Source organism: Lutjanus erythropterus, chromosome 14, assembly GCF_056507025.1.
Source record: "Lutjanus erythropterus isolate fLutEry1 chromosome 14, fLutEry1.hap2, whole genome shotgun sequence".
NCBI classification, from domain to species: domain Eukaryota; kingdom Metazoa; phylum Chordata; class Actinopteri; order Lutjaniformes; family Lutjanidae; genus Lutjanus; species Lutjanus erythropterus.
In genome coordinates this window covers 36570752-36594277 of record NC_139330.1, presented here as the reverse complement: position 1 = coordinate 36594277, position 23526 = coordinate 36570752, and the positions used below count along the sequence as shown (strand labels likewise).

The window sequence follows — 23526 nt, the reverse complement described above, 5'->3', positions numbered from 1 at the left end:
AAACAAAGGGAAAACAGAAAAGAACACAGTGGCTATCTACCTAGTTGAGCTTTAGAACAAAACTACAAAAGAGTCAGCACTCCTTTACCTAGTGTAGTCTAATACAATGCACAAACAACCTAGCAAGTGTGTGTTGACTTCTATCAGTTATTGAAACTGTACCCTGGCCCAGTCCCTTCCAACGAGTACCTCATTCAATATAGTTTAACCCAAACACCAACGAGAGGCACATGAGGCAAACTGTCTATGGGGAAGGCAGCCGCGCTGACTGGCACGCTCACTGAGTTTAAATCTCGTCGGCTTCCAGCTGCACTTCTGTGATTGGTGGACAGCGATCAAGGGGCACCAATCAGCAAACCGAACAACAGAAGGTAGCGCAGGTAACGCACCTCGCAGCTGGAGGCCAATCACGGGTCGGAAGTTCACACACTGCAACACACAAACAGAACTACACGGCAAAGGGGGTTAAACCCAGAGGGGGCGGTAACGGCGGTGGCCGTAACACTGCCTAATTCATCGCGGAAAACCTCTTCGTGTTTTTCCAATATTGCCTGCAGATGATTGGTCCCCTGTGATAGTTTCTTGACAGCTTGCCAGTTGAGCCGGATTCCCTTTAGCCATGCTCGGCCCATTATGGCATGATAATTCCCCTTAGTGACATACACTGGAAGCCTTGCAGTTTGGCCATTACACTGAACAGTCACATCAGTCATACCCTTCATGTGTACTGGATGTCCAGTATATGTCCTAAAAACTGTGTCTGAAGGACGCAGGGGAAGATGGCTCATGCATTTTCTGTAGATTTAATGTGACACTAGTGACGCCTTTGATCCAGTGTGTATCTGCATTTTCACCGAATGTCCCTCAAACTTGGGTTTGGCCCAGTGGGGATCTGAGCTCTCATAGACACTTATTATCCGTACTGTATTTATTGAGGCAGGCAGTTCTTCCTCTGAAGAATCACTACTCCTCTCATTGTACGAACATGTTTTCTTTTTGTGTTTCACTGGGTCTTTTTTATTTTCAGTCTTTGAGCTTTTGTCAGTGCTTTTTTTGTTTCTACATGCCTGCTCTACATGTCCTTTTTATCCCCCGTGGTGACAGTCCATGTCTTTACACCAGCATGCAGAGGCCAGATGCCCAGATTTACCACAGCGAAAACATGGTCCTGATGCGTTTTGTTAACCACTGGCGGTTCTGCTGCTGAGTTTATGCAGTAAAAGATGTGACATGTTTCAAACAGACTTATATTATTTGACAATTTGGCTATCCAGTTTTTATTGTATAATTTGAAAGACCTGCTGAAAATTGGAGTTTGTATGACTTTTGACCTGAGGACGAGCCTTATATACAAGTGTTGGATCCAATTGCATTGTGAGAAAAAACTATAGGACCCAATGACCCCAATGATCATGTTAATGTGGTTGAAAAAAAAAAAAAAAAAAGTTTTTTTGGGGATAACCAAAACCAAAATTGTTGTCTGGGGTAAACAAAACAAAATCCACTTACACATTCACATACACTTGTAAAAATAATGTTATCTTGCTAGCTACTGGTCGTGCAGTCAAGGTAACGTCCTAGCTACTGTTTGCAGGTTTCACTTACTTGGCCTCATGTGTCTTCAAGTGGCAGATAAAGTTTGACGTGGTGCCCTCTTTATCCGTGATTGAGGCGTTGCAAGTTTTTGTAGTTTTTGTATCCAAAGTTTACCACTTTTGGGACACTTGCTGTTGCCATGATTCCTGTCGAAGGGGGGAGACTAACAGTAGTCAGGTCTGTTGTCCTGGGCCCAGGTTGGAGGGTGCAGGGGGTGCCAGGACCATAGATAAAGACTATATACTTCTATTTCTATATCTATGGGTGGGACCTCATTAAATTATGGAGTAATTATTTAAAATATTTCAAAACAGGCCTATTTGTGGAAAAAAAATCTAATATTTGAGTTATCATAATATGTGTTGTTATGTAATGTAATGTTAACATCCATAGGTATAAAAGCCACGACACGTCATGTTTTTGACAGGAACAGCTGACTGACTGTCAGAGAGGAGGCAGAGAGAGGAGGAGAGCAGAGCGCTGCGGTCAGGTGAAGGAGGGGCTCGTTGCACCGTGGTGAAGCGGGCGCACGCGGGGGGAGGAGAGAGAGGAGAGAGCAGCAATCAGGTGAAAGAGTGATGCGGGAGGGACTCGTTTGTCGTTTCTCAAGTCGAGGGGAGTCATCAATCTTGTCTCAAGTCGAGGGGAGTCATCTTGTCTCAAGTCGAGTCGAGTCTCGAGTCTCTGACCCTCCAAGTCCGAGTTGAGTTGCAAGTCGTCAAATTTGCGACTCGAGTCGACTTGAGTCCGAGTCCCTATGACTCGAGTCCAATTGTCTGAATATTAGTATATATAATATGCAGTGTTGGGGGTGACGAGTTACAAAGTAACAGATTACAGTAACGATATTACTTTTTTGGTTAACAAAGTAAAGTAATGCATTACACTTAAAATATCAGTAACAAAACTACTTTACTGGACTATAGGAACACGCTTTCCTGTGTTACCCAAGCCGTGTTTGCCTGTGTGTAAAGTTCTGATCTGTTTAAGTGGTGCGTCCCTGCATGCTGCCTGTATGTTGTGCTTGCCTGGGCACGTTGCCATAGACATCGATTTGAGTGACATAGCTGCTCGTCCGAAGGAAGGAGAGAGGGAAATGGAGACGGAGATGGAGACAGGAGGTTTCGGCCAGTTGCGATATTCTTATTACTTTCAGTTTATTGCTCGAAAGGACAAAAATATTTGTGTGAAATGTATTCTGCGCAGACGACAGGTGTCTTTCAACTAGTGCCAAGTCAATGAGCAACCTGTCTAAGCATTTGTCAGCACAGCATGGCAATACCAAACTTATATGACATGGCTTATGATGTTTGTCCATGTATCTACACCAGGGGTGTCAAACTCATTTTGGTTCAGGGGCCACAAACAGCCCAATTTGATCTTAAGTGCGCCGGACCAGTAAAATTAAAGCATAATCTATCGATTATTCTGGCCATTAATCGAGTAATCAGATAAGAAATATTGCGTACTATCGCACTATATATATGTATGTATATGTGGATGTGGAGTGAGAGCTGACGCTGACACTGACGGCCAAAGTACAGCTGAGATTCATGGGAATGCATGAGTATTTGGTCATAAACCAAAAGATTAAACAAATTGATTGACTGAATTTCTGTAGATGATGGAGTGGCCAGTAAAAATTGAAAATTACTGGTTACCAATCAGAAGTTACTGTCAAAGAATCTTTACCACTGTTTTAAAATGAGACAGCTACAGTGGGCTGCTGTTAAAGCTTTGGGCTGAATAGCTAAGAGAACTGTATTTAACATTCTGAAGAAGGACTAACAGGTTAAGACATGTAGAGAAAGCAGCTGCAAGTTATTCTGTATTCTGTACCGACAGGAGTCTGTTTTGAAGGTGGAGAGATGCGGCGGTGGTGTATTTGCGTCAACAATAAAAAAAAAAAAGAAAAAAAAAGAAATTTGAAGGAGTGGCGGCTAGGATTTAGGAGTGGCGGGCCGCCACTCTTAAATGAATGTAGAGGAAACACTCATACATACATACATACGGGGGGCTTACAGTAGCAAGGGAGCATCAGTCCATTACTGTCTCTTACTCACTGATATAAAAGACATCCTGTCTCCTTTAACCCAACAATACTTGAATTAACAACAACTTGTGAATGTGGAGTGAGAGTAGACACTGAGACTCATGGGAATTTTGCAGGTATTTGGTCATAAACCAAAAGATTAAACAAACTGATTGACTGAATTTCTATAGATGATGGAGCGGCCAGTAAAAATTGAAAATTTCTGGTTACCAATCAGAAGTTACTGTCAAAGAATCTTTACCACTGTTTTAAAATGAGACAGCTACAGTGGGCTGCTGTTAAAGCTTTGGGCTGAATAGCTAAGAGAACTGTATTTAACATTCTGAAGAAGGACTAACAGGTTAAGACATGTAGAGAAAGCAGCTGCAAGTTATTCTGTATTCTGTACCGACAGGAGTCTGTTTTGAAGGTGGAGAGATGCGGCGGTGGTGTATTTGCGTCAACAATAAAAAAAAAAAATAAAAAAAAAGAAATTTGAAGGAGTGGCGGCTAGGATTTAGGAGTGGCGGGCCGCCACTCTTAAATGAATGTAGAGGAAACACTGTCATACATACATACATACGGGGGGCTTACAGTAGCAAGGGAGCATCAGTCCATTACTGTCTCTTACTCACTGATATAAAAGACATCCTGTCTCCTTTAACCCAACAATACTTGAATTAACAACAACTTGTGAATGTGGAGTGAGAGTAGACACTGAGACTCATGGGAATTTTGCAGGTATTTGGTCATAAACCAAAAGATTAAACAAACTGATTGACTGAATTTCTATAGATGATGGAGCGGCCAGTAAAAATTGAAAATTTCTGGTTACCAATCAGAAGTTACTGTCAAAGAATCTTTACCACTGTTTTAAAATGAGACAGCTACAGTGGGCTGCTGTTAAAGCTTTGGGCTGAATAGCTAAGAGAACTGTATTTAACATTCTGAAGAAGGACTAACAGGTTAAGACATGTAGAGAAAGCAGCTGCAAGTTATTCTGTACATGACAGATAGCATCATCTCTCCAGCAGAGCTGAATAGCTCTGTGTGTGCTCATTTACATAATGTGACAGACATGAGACAAGTTGTAACAAGGTCCTGTCAATCTATTCACTCTCTGGGTGAGGAGGCTAAAACTTACATACATGCAACATAAGATCAGTCAACAGTGTGTGTGAATACAGACTGCACTTCAAGATCTGAGCTCACAAACTATAAACCTACAGTTTCAATATATACAACTTTGGAGACTTCCTCATTCCTTTTGCTCTCCAATGCTGTGCAGCCATATAGGGGAGACCAGGGATGGTAGTAACAGTTTTTGTTTGAGTATCAGTTACTCAGTGGTTGCTCACACTAGATCTCTTAAACTTTGATACACTGCACCTGGATTTGTCTCCTACAGAATGAACTCACTTGAACATTTGCTACACAAGAGCTGCTGAGTGACTTTGTACAGTGAAATTCACCATGTTTGATTTCATTCATTTCATTTCTACATTGAATGCCAATGTGCAGCTGGTTTATATTAATAGCTCAGAAAAGATAACTGCACATGCATGACATGAACACAATGCTTTCCAGCAAAAAGCACTGTGGACCAGTCTGTCTCTTTCCAGATTATATATGGGCGTGACAATTTATTATCTAGTCTGACAGTCAAGTTTAGTTACAAAAAGGCATGGAAACAAAGTAAAAGTATGCAAGTATTATCAGCAAAATTTACTTAAAAGTCAATCAGTATGCAGTAAAATGTTTCCTGTCAGTGATTTACTATTATATCTGATGTTTCTGGATTAATAACACTGATGTATTAATGCTGCATTTTACTGCTGCAGATGTTTAGGATTGAGCTCATTCGAAATATTTTATATATTGTCTGGCTTTCAGTTTTGTGACAATGTAGTGGAGTAAAAAGTAAAATATTTGCCTTTGGGATGTAATGAAGTAGAAGTATAAAGTTGGATAAAATGTTAATACTCAAGTTAAGTACAAGAACAGTACTTGATATGAATGCTCTTAAATTCCAGTATTGGTAATAACTGGACTAATGCAGGATGACAAGTACTGGACTGACATTGACTATTGATTAAATATTGAATTTAAAATCAATTAATTCACTAATTACCTGGCAGTAGAGCCAGAGTTCAGTGTTATCATCTACATTTTTCATTTTCTAAAATATCCTATTTGTGTTAATGTTAACTGATCTTGAGATTCTATAGCAAATATTCTATTTCTCCTCTCTATGTCCTCTCATCCTAGATTTACTTATTCTTAGACTGACAGAAGGAGCAAATTGGTTTAAAGGAATTGTGCGAGCATTGGGGTGTTAGTTGTGACTGTGTGGTGATGGCAAACGGTTTCCGAAGGGCCCCAGGCAGGTCAGGACAGGCTCTGTGGCCCCTCTGGCTCCTTGGCCCTTTGCCACTCTGACCATACATGCTACCACTGGGACTTGCTCAAAATCAAACACAAAATCCAATACCACTGTTATGCATATGCTACACAAGTATATATTACCCAATAAAAACAGTGAAAAAGGCAATTTTAACCATCTTTTATCCCGTCTGTTAGAAATGAAGCACTGGATGCTCCAAAGTCCATCACTGTTTTACAAAAACATCACAGATCCCTGTCTTCCAACATCAAACCATCAGTCAGGACCCTGGGGGTGATGTGTGATAGTGAACTATCATGTGACAAACAAGCATTCTTCAATCATTTTATTAACAGTTGAAGAACATCTCAAAGATCAGATTATTTCGCTCTAAGCCTGATCTTGAGAAGGTCACCTATGCTTTTAAGTCAGATGGATTATTGTGACTCACTGTATTTAGGTTTGAACCAGAGATCTATCTCACATCTTCAGCTGATACAGAACACAGCTGAACGGCTTTTAACCAGTCCCAGAAGACAACATCATGTCTGCCCTGTTCTGGCCTCTCTTCACTGTTTACCAGTTAGTTTTAGAATGGATTTGAAGATTTTATTGATCATCCTTAAATCACATCATAGTTGAACTCCCTGTTACATCAATGAATTTCTGCTCCACAATGAGCCAGGACACAGCCCCAGATCCTCTGGCAGGTGAACCAGAAACTTCTTTTCAATCATGTCTCAAAACTTTAAAAAAGCCTTTTATTAACTCAAGTACACCATTTGATCATCAAAAGGTCCTTTATTATTGTTTGTTTTATTTTTACTAATTGGCCTTATTGTAGTTGTTTTTTTTTTTCATTTTTGTGTTATTTATCTTTTGTTTTATCTGCCTGATTTTACTTTACCCACTGGAAATATTTTGATCTGGGCTCTTCCATGTAAAGCACTGTGTTGTCAAAAGCAATGTCTCAGTGATGTTATTATTAGTAATATTATAAATGTCATCCGAAGAGAAAAAAGCAGATTGTTAAAATTTAAGAAAAGTTAGGGTTAATTTGTGTATTGCATAAAATAAAAACAGACAGAGCACAGGAGGAAATCTGTCTCCTTCAAAATGATAGTGTGTGATACTTTACATTAGAACCCAGATGTGAACTCATTCAGTAAATAACACCAACTATTAAAACTGCACAGGCAGAATTGGGTGCTTATAACTGGACAGTATGACCAGACGTCAGCAGGGTACTTTGTTAATAAATGCTACATGGAGTGACTTGATGCCTTCCTCTCCAGGGCCTTACGCAAGATGCCAAGGACGCTCTCCTTGTTGTTCATCATGTTATAAGTGGTTAAGTCCACCAGAGCCTCATAATCCTCTTTTGAATAGGTGAAGTTTTGGGTGGTGTATGGAGAGTCGCTGCTGCTCACATCCACCTGGCCAGCTTTTATTTCTTCCTCAGTCTCACGCTTCACACCTGTAAATTCAGTGATACAGCTGGTTAAATCATGTTCCAGAAAGCACATTACAACACACAATAGAAATATATTTATTCTTCCATATATATCCTGAAGGCACTGGCAGCAGAGAAAGCAGCCCACTGAGCCCTGTGATATCACTTCAACTGTCAGTTAAGGTTTTGCAGCTGAAGCCGTAAAACAGAAGACAATAAGGAAAAGATAAGCAAGGTTTGGGTTTGGCTAGTTGGGACCAGTCATAGCCTGGATGGGGTAGGACATTTGAAAAATACTGACATGCTGTAGTAAACTTTCAAAATGTTGAACTTATCGTCATGCAGGAATGCATACACATCACTAAACTCAGACCTGTTGTGTCCATTGCTAAAAGGGACAATATGTATTTATTTTGTCCCATCTCAATTGCTGTAATTCCATTTTCATCCATCTTAGCAAAATATCCATAAACTGCCTACAGGTATACCAAAATACTGCTGCCAAGCTTCTGAGAAAGCCCTCTAAAAGGCATCATGTAACACCAGTCCAGATGTCTTTACACTGGCTTCCCATCAAATTCAGAATCCAGTTCAAGATTATTATAATCATGTTTAGAGCCTTGCACAGTCAAGCACCTGTCTGCTCTTGAACGGTCTTATATAAATAAACTTATTATTCTATTTTAAATCTGTTTTACTAAAGTTACTATTATAAATATTGTTATTTTATATTTTATTCTGTCCCTGTGGATGACAGTCTGAAAAAATCTTCACTGCTCCATACCTTTCAAGATAACCAGACTAGTTTGAGGAGTAAATCTTGATCAGATTTCTTTGTATTGCTATAGTGTTAAAGTGATCAAAAACACATTGTTGCAGTGAAATTCAGCCACTAAAATAGGGATACCTGGATGTTTGAAGTCCTTGAATGTGACATTCACGGGTGGGAAATGAACCACTATGGGGGCCTTAGGATTCTCCTTATCCTCAAAGATGTAGACCTCCCTGTAAGGCTCCTTTTCCAGACTGGCAAAGTCAGCATTGGGAAAGGGGATGCCATGGTCATTACAGTAAGCAGCTGTTCTCTGCAGGACCTGACAGATTAAACATGAAAATAGAGAGTAAACTGACTGATAGAATACATGGAAGGATCATTCTGTCTTCCTTGTCCTTCAGTTTACCCTGAAGATGTGCACTGGATCCCAGGAGTAACTCAGAGATATGATGACATCCACATCTCTCTCTGGACGCAGGATAGGCACACAGCCAATATTGATGGCAAGACCAGAATCCACCAGGTGCAGGGTGGGATCACTGGGTGTCAGTTTGTTTGGGAAGGCATCTGGATGTGTTTCTGGAAAACAGAGGAAATCATAGCAAATAAACCTTCAGCTAGTTGCAAGAATCGCCATACATGTTGCCAGTCGTGCATTATGTACAGGGATGCTGCCACGCCTCCAGAAAGCTGAAATTCTATATCTGTGTCAGTCTTTTTGCAGTCGGCTCTACCTGGCCTCATCTGTGGTTGCTCTGCAAATTCCACATATTGAGCCAAAGCAAATATAACTAGTTTGAGTATTTGGCTCTGAGTACCATCAAAATGCTGGTCAAAAGTGCACTTCTACAGCTAAACCTTCTTTGGAAAGTCACTACTTTGTTTGGGAAGAGACATTTGGGTTTTTCCTTGAACGCACAATTAGGAACATTGAGACAACTCTTCTCAGTACCAAAAGAAACAAGGCCCTGTTTACTGGCCCAACAGTAGTAGACAACATGCTGGACAAGGGAACACAATGATTTTTGCATAAAAAAGAGGTAACTTAATGTATGATATTTGAAGACTACAATGAATACTTTGTCAGCATTTTACAAAGTTCATGAAGTTTCTCCTAACTCAGCAGCTCACAAAATGCATCACATGCGACAAAGATGTGGCGTATATTGGATATTGTTTACTGTGTTTGTAAAATGAAATATTTACCATCAATAAAACCTTTTCTTCTTTAATAAATGTAGTGTAAATGGTGAAATCAGTTGAAACTGTGTTCAAAGAGCTATTAAATGTTATCAGGTAGACACATTTCAGACACAGAGTAGCCACCAGTACAGTGATGCCATGACTGACTTTGACTTTTTTTTGTTTGTTTGTTTTAAGTTATGTTTTTGGGCTTTTCTTGTCTTTATTAGATAGGACAGCTGAAGAGTAAACAGGAAAGGGGGGTGAAGAGAGACGGGATGACACGCAGCAAAGGGCCACAGGTGGGAGTTGAACCAGTGGCTGCTGCAGAGGACTCACAGCCTCCATACACAGGGCAGATGCTCTACCAACCAAGCTAAACAGCTGCCCCAGCTGACTGTGTTTTACAAGGTAAGAAACAACTTAATGTGCTGCATTCAATGACAAATTTACAAGAATTTGATCTCCATCCATTGTGAAAGTTTTACTACGTTTCTCCTCACTCAGCAACTGTTGTTCAAACAATTTATTGAGAGTGCAGTCTAGCATGCACAATTCATGAATCGATTTACAGATATAGAGAAAAGTGATATATAAATACAAACATAACATAGATCATCATCAACAAGAGATAAGCATAACTTATACGGACATCACTCTCATTACAGAACTAATAGAAAGCCACATAGTTGAAAAATAAAAAGGAAAAGAGAGAAAAAATCAAATTAGTAAATTAAAAAATAAAAAGAAGAAGAAAAAATAAGTAAATAAATAAATAAATATTCTACACCCACCCACACCCTGCTACACCACCCAAAGGATCTACTTTATAGCAGTGCTGAAGACTACAAATAAGCAAGGTTAAACTCTACTCAGTGACCTCTCAAGATAGTGAATAAAAGGTTGCCAAACGGCATCAAAAAAATTCACCTGATCATTCCTTCCAGCTCAAAGGTGTTGACAAGGTCATTTTGCCACATTTTGCCATTTGGAATGTCTTTATCCTTCCATAGCATCAACAATCATTTCTTGGTGGACATAAGACAATAATTAATAAATTGCCTACGAGCCAGTGTGAGATTATTTAATCTCTCTAAAGTATTTAAAATAATAATTTGTGCCTCTGGCTCAATTCTTGAAAATCAAGAACATCTGAAATTATATCAAAAATGTTGCTCCAATACGATAATCTTAGGACACATTATGTAAGAATGTACAAGAGTAGCATCGACAGATGATGAAACAGAGTGGAACCATTTATTAATCTTAGATTTAGAAATGTGTAATCTATGAACTATTTTAAATTGCATTAGACAGCGTCTGACATTGATAGAACATTGATTAATCTGTTTTAAATTTTGGTTCCACTGTTCCTTTGTAATCTGGATATTTAAATCTTTTTCCCATTTCTCTCTAATGCAAGATGTGTCCACCTTTTCATCCTGCAAAAGCGTATACAATGTTGATACCAAATGGGGGGTATATGGTGACATTGTGACAACTGATCTAAGGGTAGAGTCACTTATAGTGTCATAGGATGGTATATACCAGACAATTGCACAAGTCCCTCCAATCCCAAGCAAGTATCAAGTAATTCAGTCCAAGTCTCAAGCAAGTCCCAAGTTTTTTTGTCATGGGCAAGTCAAGTCAAGTCACAAGGTTATGTCGAGTCAAGTCACAAGGTTGTTGAGTCAAGTCGAGTCAAGTCACAAGGTTGTTGAGTCAAGTCGAGTCAAGTCACAAGGTTGTCGAGTCAAGTCAAGCCGCAGTTTATGTCAAGTCTCTCACTATTGTTCCTCATCCAAAAAAGAGCATGCAGTCTAGTCTGCATGGATTAAAGCATAAAGCTGTTAATTTGATCTATTCTTACATTACATGTTTGGTAATTTAGACCAAGGCAGATGGGGAAAGGCTACATTCCAATAAAGATGTGACATGTTTCAAACAGACTCATATTATTTGACAATTTGGCTATCCAGTTTTTATTGTATAATTTGAAAGACCTGCTGAAAATTGGAGTTTGTGTGACTTTTGACCTGAGGACGGGCCTTATATACAAATGTTGGATCCAATTGCATTGTGAGAACAAACTATAGGACCCAATGACCCCAATGATCTTAATGTGGTTGAAAAAAAAAAAAAAAAGTTTTTTTGGGGATAACCAAAACCAAAATTGTTGTAATTTTCTGGGGTCTGGGGTAAACAACAAAATCCACTTATACATTCACATACACTTGTAAAAATAATGTTATCTTGCTAGCTACTGGTCGTGCAGTCAAGGTAACGTCCTAGCTACTGTTTGCAGGTTTCACTTACTTGGCCTCATGTGTCTTCAAGTGGCGGATAAAGTTTGACGTGGTGCCCTCTTTATCCGTGATTGAGGCGTTGCAAGTTTTTGTAGTTTTTGTATCAAAAGTTGACCACTTTTGGGACACTTGCTGTTGCCATGATTCCTGCCGAAGGGGGGAGACTAACAGTAGTCAGGTCTGTTGTCCTGGGCCCAGGTTGGAGGGTGCAGGGGGTGCCAGGACCATAGATAAAGACTATATACTTCTATTTCTATATCTATGGGTGGGACCTCATTAAATTATGGAGTAATTATTTAAAATATTTCAAAACAGGCCTATTTGTGAAAAAAAAAATCTAATATTTGAGTTATCATAATAACCCCCCCCCCCCCAGTTGTCCTTAATATAGTGAAGAACCCCCCCTCCCAAAACACACACAAATGGTTTGGCCATCAAACTACTACGATGTTTTTTTTTTTTTTTGTTCAGTATGCTCTATGTGCGTCGGTAGAAGTCAGAGAAGAGAGAAGAACAGAGAAGAAAATAAAAGAGAAGAAGAGAAGAAGAAAATAGAGGCTTTAGAGATTTATTAAATATTTTTTAAAAAGGTGATGACCATAAAGCTGAGACCTTTACAGTCTATAGCTGAGACGAGCAAAGTCAACGTAGCGCAGGGTAAAAAAAAACTAACAAAACAAAAACAAACAGCGAAGCTGTATGTTTACCAGCCTTGTAACGTAATACTGTCCAGCTCTAATGTTAACATCCATAGGTATAAAAGTCACGACACGTCATGTTTTTGACAGGAACAGCTGACTGACTGTCAGAGAGGAGGCAGAGAGAGGAGGAGAGCAGAGCGCTGCGGTCAGGTGAAGGAGGGGCTCGTTGCACCGTGGTGAAGCGGGCGCGCGCGGGGGGAGGAGAGAGAGGAGAGAGCAGCAGTCAGGTGAAAGAGTGATGCGGGAGGGGCTCGTTTGTCGTTTCCCCGTTGCGGAGCGGGGGTTGGGGGCGGCAGTCATCTTGTCTCAAGTCGAGGGGAGTCATCTTGTCTCAAGTCGAGTCTCGAGTCTCTGACTCTCCAAGTCCGAGTCAAGTTGCAAGTCGTCAAATTTGCGACTCGAGTCGACTCGAGTCCGAGTCCCTATGACTCGAGTCCAATTGTCTGGTATATACTTCTGAATATAATCTCTTATCCAGTGTTGGTAATAACGGCGTTAGAGTATAACGGCATTACTAACGGCGTTATTTTTTTCAGTAACAAGTAATCTAATTAATTACTTTTCCCATCGTTGCAACGCCGTTACCGTTACTGAGAATGTGAAGTGACGCGTTACTACAATTTGGTTGAATGAAGCGCAAGTGTCAGGTTTTGGCCACACATCAGCTGCCTGGAGAGAGCAGGGAAGAGGGGGGGAAGGGAGGGGGGGTGATGATGCCATTGCAAATGCAATGATGATTGGCTGGGTGGGCGGATCATGCCCTGCTCATGCTGTCTCACTGCACGCTCTGACTGCTAAACACAACAAGACAGCGACTGGCGTTGAGCCCGGGACGTTCAAAGGTAGCGTTCTCAAACTGGAAGTACCGGCATTACTTCTCGCTCATTGAAGTTAAAGGCAAGAATGTTTATGTAACATGCACGCTATTTCCAGGAAAAACTTTATCCACGTCTGCCTCAAGCAACTCGAACCTTATGAAGCACCTCACATCAACACATGCTAACATGACACTTGTTGCTGCTGCTGCTCCTGCTGCTAACCCAACCCTAAGCCCAAATGCAGCCAGCGAGGGAGACGGAGCCACTCTGTTAAAACAAGCAACGCTCGATTTTTCGGGTCAGCAACAGGTGACCAAAGCCGAGCTGAACACACTGATTGCCAGGTACACTGTTGAAAACATGTTACCCCTGTCCACTGTGGAGTCTGAGGCATTCAGAGCTATCATTGGTAAAATACCAATACGAGGAGGAGGAAGGGGGGTTGCCCCATGCAGAAACACTTTTGCTAAATTCATAGACAGTGAATACGAAAAAATGAATATTGAGCTTAAAAAGTCATTTGAGGAACTGGAGTACATTTCAACCACAGCAGACATCTGGACGGCCCACAATAGAAGTTCCATGGGTGTGACAGCACATTGGATCAATCCAAATAACATGGAAAGAGAGAAAGCAGCTCTTTTCTGCAGACGGTTTAAAGGGCATCATACTCATGAGGCCATTGCAGCTGAGCTTGACAATATATACTCAACATATGGGATAACACACAAAATCACAGCAACAGTGACTGATAATGGCTCTAATTTTGTTAAAGCATTTAAGAGGTACCAGCCACAGGAGAGTGATTCTGAAGACGATGAAGATGAGGTGGCATTTACAGACATTAATGATGCTCTACATGCAACTGATGATAATGATGGTGATGTTGTGATCACTTTGGACCCCCACAAGAGATGTGCATCACCAGTGTTGGGAATAACGCCGTTATAAATAACGCCGTTACGTAATGGCGTTATTTTTTCACTAACGGGGTAATCTAACTAATTATTTTTTCCGCCGTTACAACGCCGTTACCGTTACTGACGGTCAAAAGCGGTGCGTTACTTACTTTGAATAAACTGAAGAAACTACCAGCCGTAGCGAGTCTACTCTGCTCTGTTTATTTGTCATCCAAGACTTGGGGTGCGTTCAGGTTCGAGAATAGCGCACGTACTTCTTATGACTCCAGGCTGTTTGTCCCTGCTCATTCAATTAGACAATGCTTTCCAAAGCTTGCTAACGTTTCTGTGTTTGCTACACCTGAATGCTAGCCTCGTTCCCATCCCCCACTGTCAGCCAGCAAGAATGCTGCTTCCATCTTGAGGACGGCAGACGCTTTGAGGCTGACAGGAGGAGGAGGGGGACGAGGCTACCTGAATGCACCCCCTGGATAGATGCGATAGAAGTGATTGTGATTGGCTGAGGGTTAGAGTCATGTGTCATGGTAAGCCAATCAGAGCCGGTGTTTTCACACACAAACCGGAACAGCGCGTGCGGCAAACACACACACGCAAAACAGATGCAGAGGGATATGATGGCAGAGCATTCAAAGGAAAATTTGGCCTTTACAAGGTGGAGATATAAACACTATTTCAAGTTTGTCGAAATTAAAGGAAAGAACGTGCATGTTAAGTGTAATTTATGTCCCGGGGCAAAGCTTTTGTCGACATCTGTGGTAAGCAATTCAAATCTGCTGAAGCACCTAACAACTACACACGCTACCACAAAGCTAGTGGCGAAAAATCCCACCACAGAAACCGATGATGAGAGGCCATCCACGAGTAGAATACTGCTCAGAAAATTTCAAATTCTTTGACATACAACAACTTCTTTTTAAAGTAACGGAAATCCCTGGTAACTAGTTACTTTTACTATAGAGTAATTCAGTTACTAACTCAGTTACTTTTTGGAAGAAGTAGTGAGTAACTATAACTAATTACTTTTTTAAAGTAACGTGCCCAACACTGTGCATCACACATGCTAAACCCGATTTCGTGCACAGATATTGACAAGTGGCTGCTGTCAAACCCTGCAACAAAGGCTATTTACAGAAGTGCTCCTGCCAAATGCACAGCCCTCTGGAACAAGACTAGTCGATCAACTTTGGCTACTGAAACAGTTGATGAGTTGGTGTCAAAAAAGCTGCTTGTACCTTGTACAACACGATGGAATTCCTTCTATGATGCCCTGGCTCGAATCTCTGAAATATCCATGGCAGACCTTAACACCATCTCCTCCAAATCAGGACTGACAGTGATAACAGAAAGGGAACACCAGTTTTTAAAGGAGTACTGTACTGCGATGAAGCCCCTTACAGTTGCCTTGGATATACTCCAGGGAGAAGACAACTGTTTTTATGGTACACTCCTACCAACAATAGAGACATTAATACAGAAGCTCTTACAAGTGGCCTGCAAATACTGAGGGATCTTCCTGACGCCATAGTCACAGTAAGAACTTTAATTGAATATTTTATTATTTATTAAATGAGCATTGCTGTAGTACTCACAATGATAAATACTACTACTACTACTACTACTACTAATAATAATAATAATAATAATAATAATAATAATAATAATTATGATAATAACACTGATTTGTGTGGATACATACATTTAATGTGATTATTCTTATCGTTTCAGGCTATCAAAACCAGATTTGCTGATGTCCTGGGAAATGAAGAGGCTATACTTGCTGCCGTAACTCTTCCAAAATTCAAACTTCGCTGGCTGCGGTCACAGGAGTTAAAGGATAAGGCTAAGGCAAGACTTTGAGGAGGTTGAGGATGACATCTCCTCTTCAGCAGAAAACCAGGTGGCAGACTATTTTAGATCTTCAGCAAAAAACTTAAGCTCTCTGTGTGGATTTTCTCTCATCAAGAAAATTTCACTACGTTACAATGCTGCTACTCCATCTAGTGCACCTGTTGAGAGACTGTTCAGCCAGGACAAGCTTGTCTTCTCTCCGAAGAAAAACAGAATGTCTGACAAAAGATTCGAAAAGCTTCTCCTACGTTACAACCACTAGATGAGAGGAGTATTTTAGTATAGATTAATGTATTGTTCATTTTTGCTGAGAACGAACAACATTTTAATCTACATAGAGAGCGATAGTGTTTATTGTGCAATAATATACAGGTACAGAGATTTGCACTACTTAATGGTCAGGTCTTCCTTTCTTTCTTTTTACCCAAGTTTACATTTGTGTGTCTTAGTTTTGCACTTGATTGTAAAGTGTGTGAATAACTGAATATTATTTATTTTCAATATTTAATTTTTATTACTTTACTGAATATTTAAGAGTTGGATATTGCTCTGTTTATTGTGCAGTATTATACTGATACAGAGAACTGCACTGAAAAATAAACTGAAATTGAAAAAAAAACGTCACAGTTACTTTGCTGAGTAACTAATTACTCTTACAATGAGGTAACTGAGTTACTAACTCAGTTACATTTTGGGAGAAGTAATTTGTAACTGTAACTAATTACTTTTTTAAAGTAAGATGACCAACACTGCTCTTATCTGAAGATATCTGAACAAAATAGATCTAGATCATTTAAATTTGTCAACCAGTTGTTGAAATGAACCAAAGTCTCTATCAATATACAAATCTAGTTTACTAGTTGTTTGAATTCCAGACTTTTCCCAAATTTTAAAGGCGACATTCAGAGTGGATGGTGCAAATGAGATTTCCATAAACTGGCATCAGGAGAGCTAATGAGCTGAGATTGACATGTTTATGTAATTGCTTCCAAATGCAAATTGATGAAGATATTAATTCAGCTGCTGGATTATAGTGAACAGTCTTCTTTTTCTAAAAGCAGCCATTTATGTGAGGTGGTAGGAGAGTGGAAGTACTACATCCATACATGGACATTTACAGCCCAATAGTAACAGTTGAAGTTGGGTAGAGCTAAGATTCCTGCTGTCTTAGATTTGCAGAAATGAATCTTTTGTATTCTGGGACATTTGTTATTCCAAAGAAATTGGGATATAATGGAATCTAGTTTTGAGAAAAAGGCCTTTGTTAGATAAATTGGGAGATTTTGAAATAAGTAAAACAATTGGGGTAAGCAAGCCATTTTAACTACATTCACTCTGCATATAAGGAAAAGAGGCAGAGTCGTCCAATATTTTGCACGACTGTAATCAAGAAATGAAAGGAGAATAATTTTCTTTAAATAGATCATGGAATTTTCTTGTCACCTGAATGCCTAAGCAGGTGAATTTATTAGGAGTCACTTTAAAAGGTAAGGTGTTCAATATATGTGGGTTTTCCAAAACAGTAATTATCGCTAGTATTTGAGAGATGCTCACCTTTGGATGTTTTATGTATAATAATATATCATCAGCATATAAAGAAATCCTATTTTCTGTTGTACCAGTGTCATAACCATAAATAAGAGATTCAGTTCGTATTTTCTCAGCTAATGGTTCTATTGCTAATGAAAATGAAAGAGGCAAGAGTGGACAACCTTGTTGTGTGCCTCTGTATAATACAAATTCAGGGGATATTGTTTGATCTGTCAAGATTCTGGCCCTGGGGCTTTTGTAAAGCAATTGGATCCATTTAATAATTTTTTTACCTAAATTAAATTTATGAAGTACACTAAAAAGATAGTTCCACTCAAGTTGGCCAAACGCTTTTTCTGCATCAAGTGCAGCAATAACTAGATCCTCATCGAATTTTCATGTAGAATACAATACATTAAAGAGATGTCTCAAATTAAAAAATGAGTGCTGATTTGGAATAAATCCAGTCTGATCAGGATGAATGATTTTGCTAGTAACTTCATTCAGTCTCAAGGCCAAAACCTTCGCAAATATGCATGCATCTGGATTAAGCAAGGATAGCAGACAATACGAACCCACATCTTGAGGGTCTTTGCCCTTCTTAGGAATGACAGTTATAACTGCTTTGTACATTGTTTGTGGAAATTCTTCATTCTCCAGCACACAAGTAATGACTTTATGCAGATGTGGAAGGATCGCTCCTGACATTTTTTTTAAAATTCTGCAGTAAAGCCATTACCGTTCTTCAATCCTTTAATTGTGAGCTGTACTTCATCTAGAGTTATAGTTTTATTTAAGAAATCAATATCTTCTTGGTTGAGGCTGGGGAGGTTATAGCTATTTTAAAAAATCTGAATAGAAATTGAATCATTTTCAGACCTGGAACAGTATAGTTCCCTATAAAATTCAAAAAATTGATTATTGATTTCTTTATCTGTATAGCGCAAATTCCCTGTGCTTTTTAATTCTTTGTATCATGCAATCATTTTCTATTTTTCTAAGTTGTCTTGACAACAGGTTATGTGGTTTTTCCCCATATTCAAAAAATGCTTCCTTCATATACAAAAAGGATTTAGTTATCTTAGAGGTGAAGATTTTGTTATACTCACATATGTTGAGCATTGTCTTTATCCAGTTTTTCAATCTGTTCTTCCAATTTCTGTAATCTTTCCTTATTTTGTTTTATTTCTAAAGACCTCGATAGAAATGATATGCCCTCTCAGAACGGCTTTCAGAGTGTGCCATAATAGCAATGGTGAGACATCAGGGCCAATGTTGATCTTGTAGAAAGAGTAGAACAGAATATAGGGTCTGTGAGAAGTGTGGGATTCAGTCGCCATCTCTTATATTTTGCAGTTTTGTCTTCAAATTGTACAGTAAAAGAGAGGGCCGCATGATCTGAAATTGTTATGGTGTGATATTTTACATTTTGTACATTAGGAAGCAGTTTGGTGTATACGAGGAAATAATCAATCCTACTATATGTGTTATGCACTGGAGAAAAAAAGGAATATTCTCGGCCTGTAGGGTTTATAACCCTCCAAATATCTACTAAATTGGAGTTACTGATGAAAGTGGTAAGTAATTCAGCTGTTTTTGTCTTCTTTATATTTTGTTGGGATGACTTATCTAGATATGGGTCTAATACACAATTGAAATCACCTCCAATTATTAGGTTAGACTGAGGTGCAGATGCTGGTCTGCACAATAGTATTTTACTATAGATATTTAATAAATTAATAAATAATAAATATTTAATAAAGTCGTAGGACTAGAATATAGTTCTCCTGTAACAATAAGAAACCTACCTTCATTGTCTGTGATAATATCTTTATGTTTAAAGGGAACATTTTTCCCAAAAAGAATAGCAACGCCCCGTGCTTTGGCAGAAAAAGACGAATGAAAGGTCTGTCCAACCCATCTACATCTAAGCTTAGTATGAGCTGCATCTTTAACAAGAATATGTACTTTCATGATCTCATTCGCTCTTTCTTTCCCCTTTCATTCCACTGAATGAAATGAGTGTCACCCAAACATGAACTCAGAAAGCTGAGAATGAAAAAAAAAAGAACAAAAAGAAAAACCATCAGTTCAGGAATCTCAGCATAGCAGAGTTAATCAAACCATAAATATACTGGACGCCTGTCCCTGGCCATCCCCCAGTACTTGAACAACAAGTAAGTAAAAACTGATACAGTAAGTTATTTAAGCAATTTGCACTTGTGTCTCATAGGTTTGCTGCAGACTTATTGTGCGCATATTCAAATATTGTTATTAAATCTTCGAATTTAGTTCATACAGAATCAGAATCAGAATATATTTATTGTCATTGTAACATGTACAATAAAATTAAAATGCCCAACCAGTCAGTGCAACCAGTCAGTGCATCATTCAAGTTGTATAAAATAGCATAGTAAATATCTAATAAATAGTGTCAAATAAATAAGATTACCGTCTGCCTGACAGACAGTTCAAACAGGGTGTGACCAGGATGTGAAGTGTCCTTTATGGTGTTCATGGCTTTTTTGAGACAGCGAGAGCTGTGCAGTTCTTCCAGAGTGAGGAGAGGGCAGCCGATGATCTTTGGGGCCATGTTGATGACCCTCTGGAGCGCTTTCCTCTGAGCCACTTTGCAGCTGGTGTATCACACACATATACAGTATGTGTAAATTACCTCATTTCATTATAGTTAAAATAGTTGGGCGTCTTATTTTGAAGTGTATTGTTGTGTTCTTGTTGCCACTTCCGGTGAAAGGGGAAGTTTTATTTTGAAGGGTCACTGAATGCACGTAGCAATACGACAGTAAGAAAGATGGTAAATAATGGACAGACAAACAAGTATGAGAAGAAAAGGTCATAAACATAAAACGAGAGTGAGCTGTTAAAATGAGATTAGCTCCAGTCTAGAGTGGCAACAAGGTAGGCTAATTACTTTTATTTGTGTCTAAAAATTCTAAGTTTATTCTATGTATTAATGACTTTATATTGTTAAAAGAGTCTAATATTATCTGTTAAGCAAGCTAATGTGCTTTTGTCTTGTGCTTATTTTCTGTTCAGCTCTTACGTTGGTCTATGAAGCAAATTCATTATTAAAAGATACAAGACCATCAGTCCTGGCTCAAACTCATTTTGACTGGTGCGCTACAATGTCAGTACACTGTCTGTGGAGCACCAATAAAAGGACACCAGCAGTCCCTGGATGATGTTGTTCTTCCTGAGCACCCTAAGAGAGTGCAGTCTCTGCTGGGCCTTTTTCAGCAACTCAGAGGTTTTCACGCTCCAGGTCAAGTTCTCCTGAATGTGGACTCTCAGGAAGTGGAAGTCGGCCACCCTCTCCACACAGTCCCCGCTAATGATTAATGGTGGTCTTTGAGGTGTTGAGGAGCAGGTTATTCTCCCTGCACCACACTGTCAGCTGCCCCATCTCATCCCTGTAGGCAGACTCATTCCCCCCAGAAATGAGCCCCACCACTGTGGTGTCGTCCACAAACTTAACAATGGTGTTGCTGTGGTGGGTGGGGGTGCAGTCGTGGGTGTAGAGGGTGTAGAGCAGAGGGCTCAGCACACAGCCCTGTGGGGAGCCGGTGCTGAGACTGAGGGCCATAGATGTGTGGTGACCCACTCTAATCCTCTGGCTGCGACCAGACAAGAAGCTGTTTATCCACATGCAGGTGGAGTGTCCCAGGTTTGTCCACCAGTTTGTGGGGGAGAATGGTGTTGAATGCGGAGCTGTGGTCAACAAAGAGCAGCTGCACATAGCTAACCTGCTGCTCCAGGTGGGACAGTGCAGCATGGAGGACTGTGGCTACGGCGTCCTCTGTAGATCTGTTTGCCCTGTATGCAAACTGGTGGGGGTCAAAACTGTAGGGCAGGAGTGATGTGATATGACCCCCGGAATAGTTTCACAGCACTTCATCACCAGTGGGTTGAGTGCGACTGGACAGTAGTCGTTGAGGCTGGAGATGTGGGGTTTCTTCAGCAGGGGGATTGTGGTGGAGGACTTCTGACAGGGTGGGACAGTGGATTGGGACAGGGACTGGTTGAGTATCCTGGTGAAGACTCCAGCCAGCTGGTCCACGCAGTCTTTCAACACACGTCAAGAAACGTCATCCGGTCCAGCAGCCTTCCTCGGGTTGACGGACCGCAGCGTGCGCCTGACCTCATGCTCCTCTACTTGGTCTTGTAGTTGGTGAGATGCTGGACACCTTGCCACACCTGCCTGCTGTTATTGCTGTTCAGGTGGTCCTCGATTCTCCTCCTGTAGTCTGACTTGGCCTTTCTGATGCCTCTCTTCAGGTTAGCTCAGGCCATGCTGTAGAGAGCCCTATTGCCAGACCTGAAGGCGGTGTTCCTCTCCTTCAACAGCCGCTGGACCTCCTGGGTCATCCAGGGTTTCTGGTTGGGGTAGACCCAGATGCGTTTGTCCACTGTGACAGTGTCTATGCAGTTCTTAATGTAAAACAGATCACTGTCCGTGAACACCTCCAGGTCCGGATGTTCAAAAACGTCCCAGTTGGTCCTGTCGAAACAGTCCTGCAGTTGCTGAGAGGCACCATCCGACCAAGTCCTGACAGTCTTTGTGATGGTAAGAGCAGTTTTCCTGAGGAGGGCATATGCAGTAATTAAAAGCGGGGACATGTGGTCAGACTGGTCAAGGTGTGGTAGTGGTCTAACTCTGTAGCCCAGCCCACTGCCTTCAAATCCGCATGATAAAAGTTCCCTGCTATGATGTGCACAGCGTCAGGATATGTACTCTGCTGACTGCTAATGCTACCATGTAAATGCTCGATAGCCAAGTTAGCATTAGCATCCGGTGGGATGTAGGCAGCAGTAATCATGACCACAGTGAACTCTCTCAGGAGATAAATGGGCCTGCATTTAACAGTCACATACTCCAGGTCCAGGGAGCAGTGACTGTCTACAGTTACTGTTGGTACACCAGTTGTTATTGACGTACACACGGAGTCCCCCTCCTCTGAATCCAATGTCCTGTCATGACGCTGTGCGGTGTAGCCTGCTAGCTCGATAGCAGAGTCTGGGATGGATCAATGAAGCCAGGTCTCCATGATCAGCAGAATGCAACTATCGTAGCTATCCCAGTGTCTAAGGTAGCACATGTTTCTTGCTTGATTGAATTAATACCCACCTTTAAAGATGTGATGGCATTGAGAATCAGCTTGTTGTTTTCCATTGTTGAGCATGGCAGTGTGGCGTCTTGCTCTTGTTCCTTTGATCCAGCTCTGGTATTAGGCATTATGATGTAGGTTTTCTCTTCTTTCTATGTCAGATTACTGTTGCTGCTGACTTAGAATTGCTTTGGAGTTGATAAATATTAGTTTTAATGGTTATCGATGTGAAATAGAGGCTTAAAGGCAGGAGCTCTCAGAAACGTGACCTTACTCTTTCATTGCTTCACAGCGGCCCGACTCAATAACTTAAAATCAATCGATGTTTCCTGTGTATTTACAAGATGTTAGTTGAGTAAGTGGTTCTTCACTGTGTGTTTTCAGCCACACATTATGTACACACAGCTAAAGAATGGGGTCACATTTGGCCCAGACCATCTCCAAATATGGTCTGAGTGATCAGATCTCAATGTCTCCTCAATGCATCTTGGGTGCATTCACAGCTGTGCTCAGATATGTTCACTTGTGATTAAATCACCCAGGGCCCTTATCCTTTTGAGGTAAAACAGGGGTTAAGAGGGGGTATATCAATGCCCCTCAACTACTCATCATAGCTATTCTCCATTTCATCAACCAAAACCTGCCTCCGATTCTGAAGAGCTTTTCTACTAAAATAAGTTCATGGCTAACTCCAAGGTTAGCCGTAGCTGGAGATACAGTATGTGGATGATGAGTCAAATTTCCCCATTCAGAGAAAGATCTGGAATGCATTCTTAATGCATTTGCCATGGCATATCAGTTCCCTAGACTGGCCCAGATCAAAAGAGGCATCTGAGTTCTCTACCTGCTACTACTG

At 40.5% G+C, this 23526-nt stretch overlaps 1 protein-coding gene across 1 annotated transcript in view; it reads right to left on the bottom strand.

The window, feature by feature from the left end:
- Positions 1-6176: 6176 nt before the first annotated feature.
- Positions 6177-23526, bottom strand: part of LOC146315924 (cytosolic phospholipase A2 beta-like) — a 55590-nt gene continuing 38240 nt past the window's right edge. Inside the window, exons 23-25 of the mRNA XM_084736592.1 lie at positions 8646-8818; positions 8372-8558; positions 6177-7488 (exon numbers count right to left, since the gene is read on the bottom strand). Of these exons, the coding sequence (XP_084592718.1) occupies positions 7274-7488; positions 8372-8558; positions 8646-8818 (575 nt within the window). The 3' untranslated portion in view covers positions 6177-7273. The remainder of the gene's footprint in view (positions 7489-8371; positions 8559-8645; positions 8819-23526) is intronic.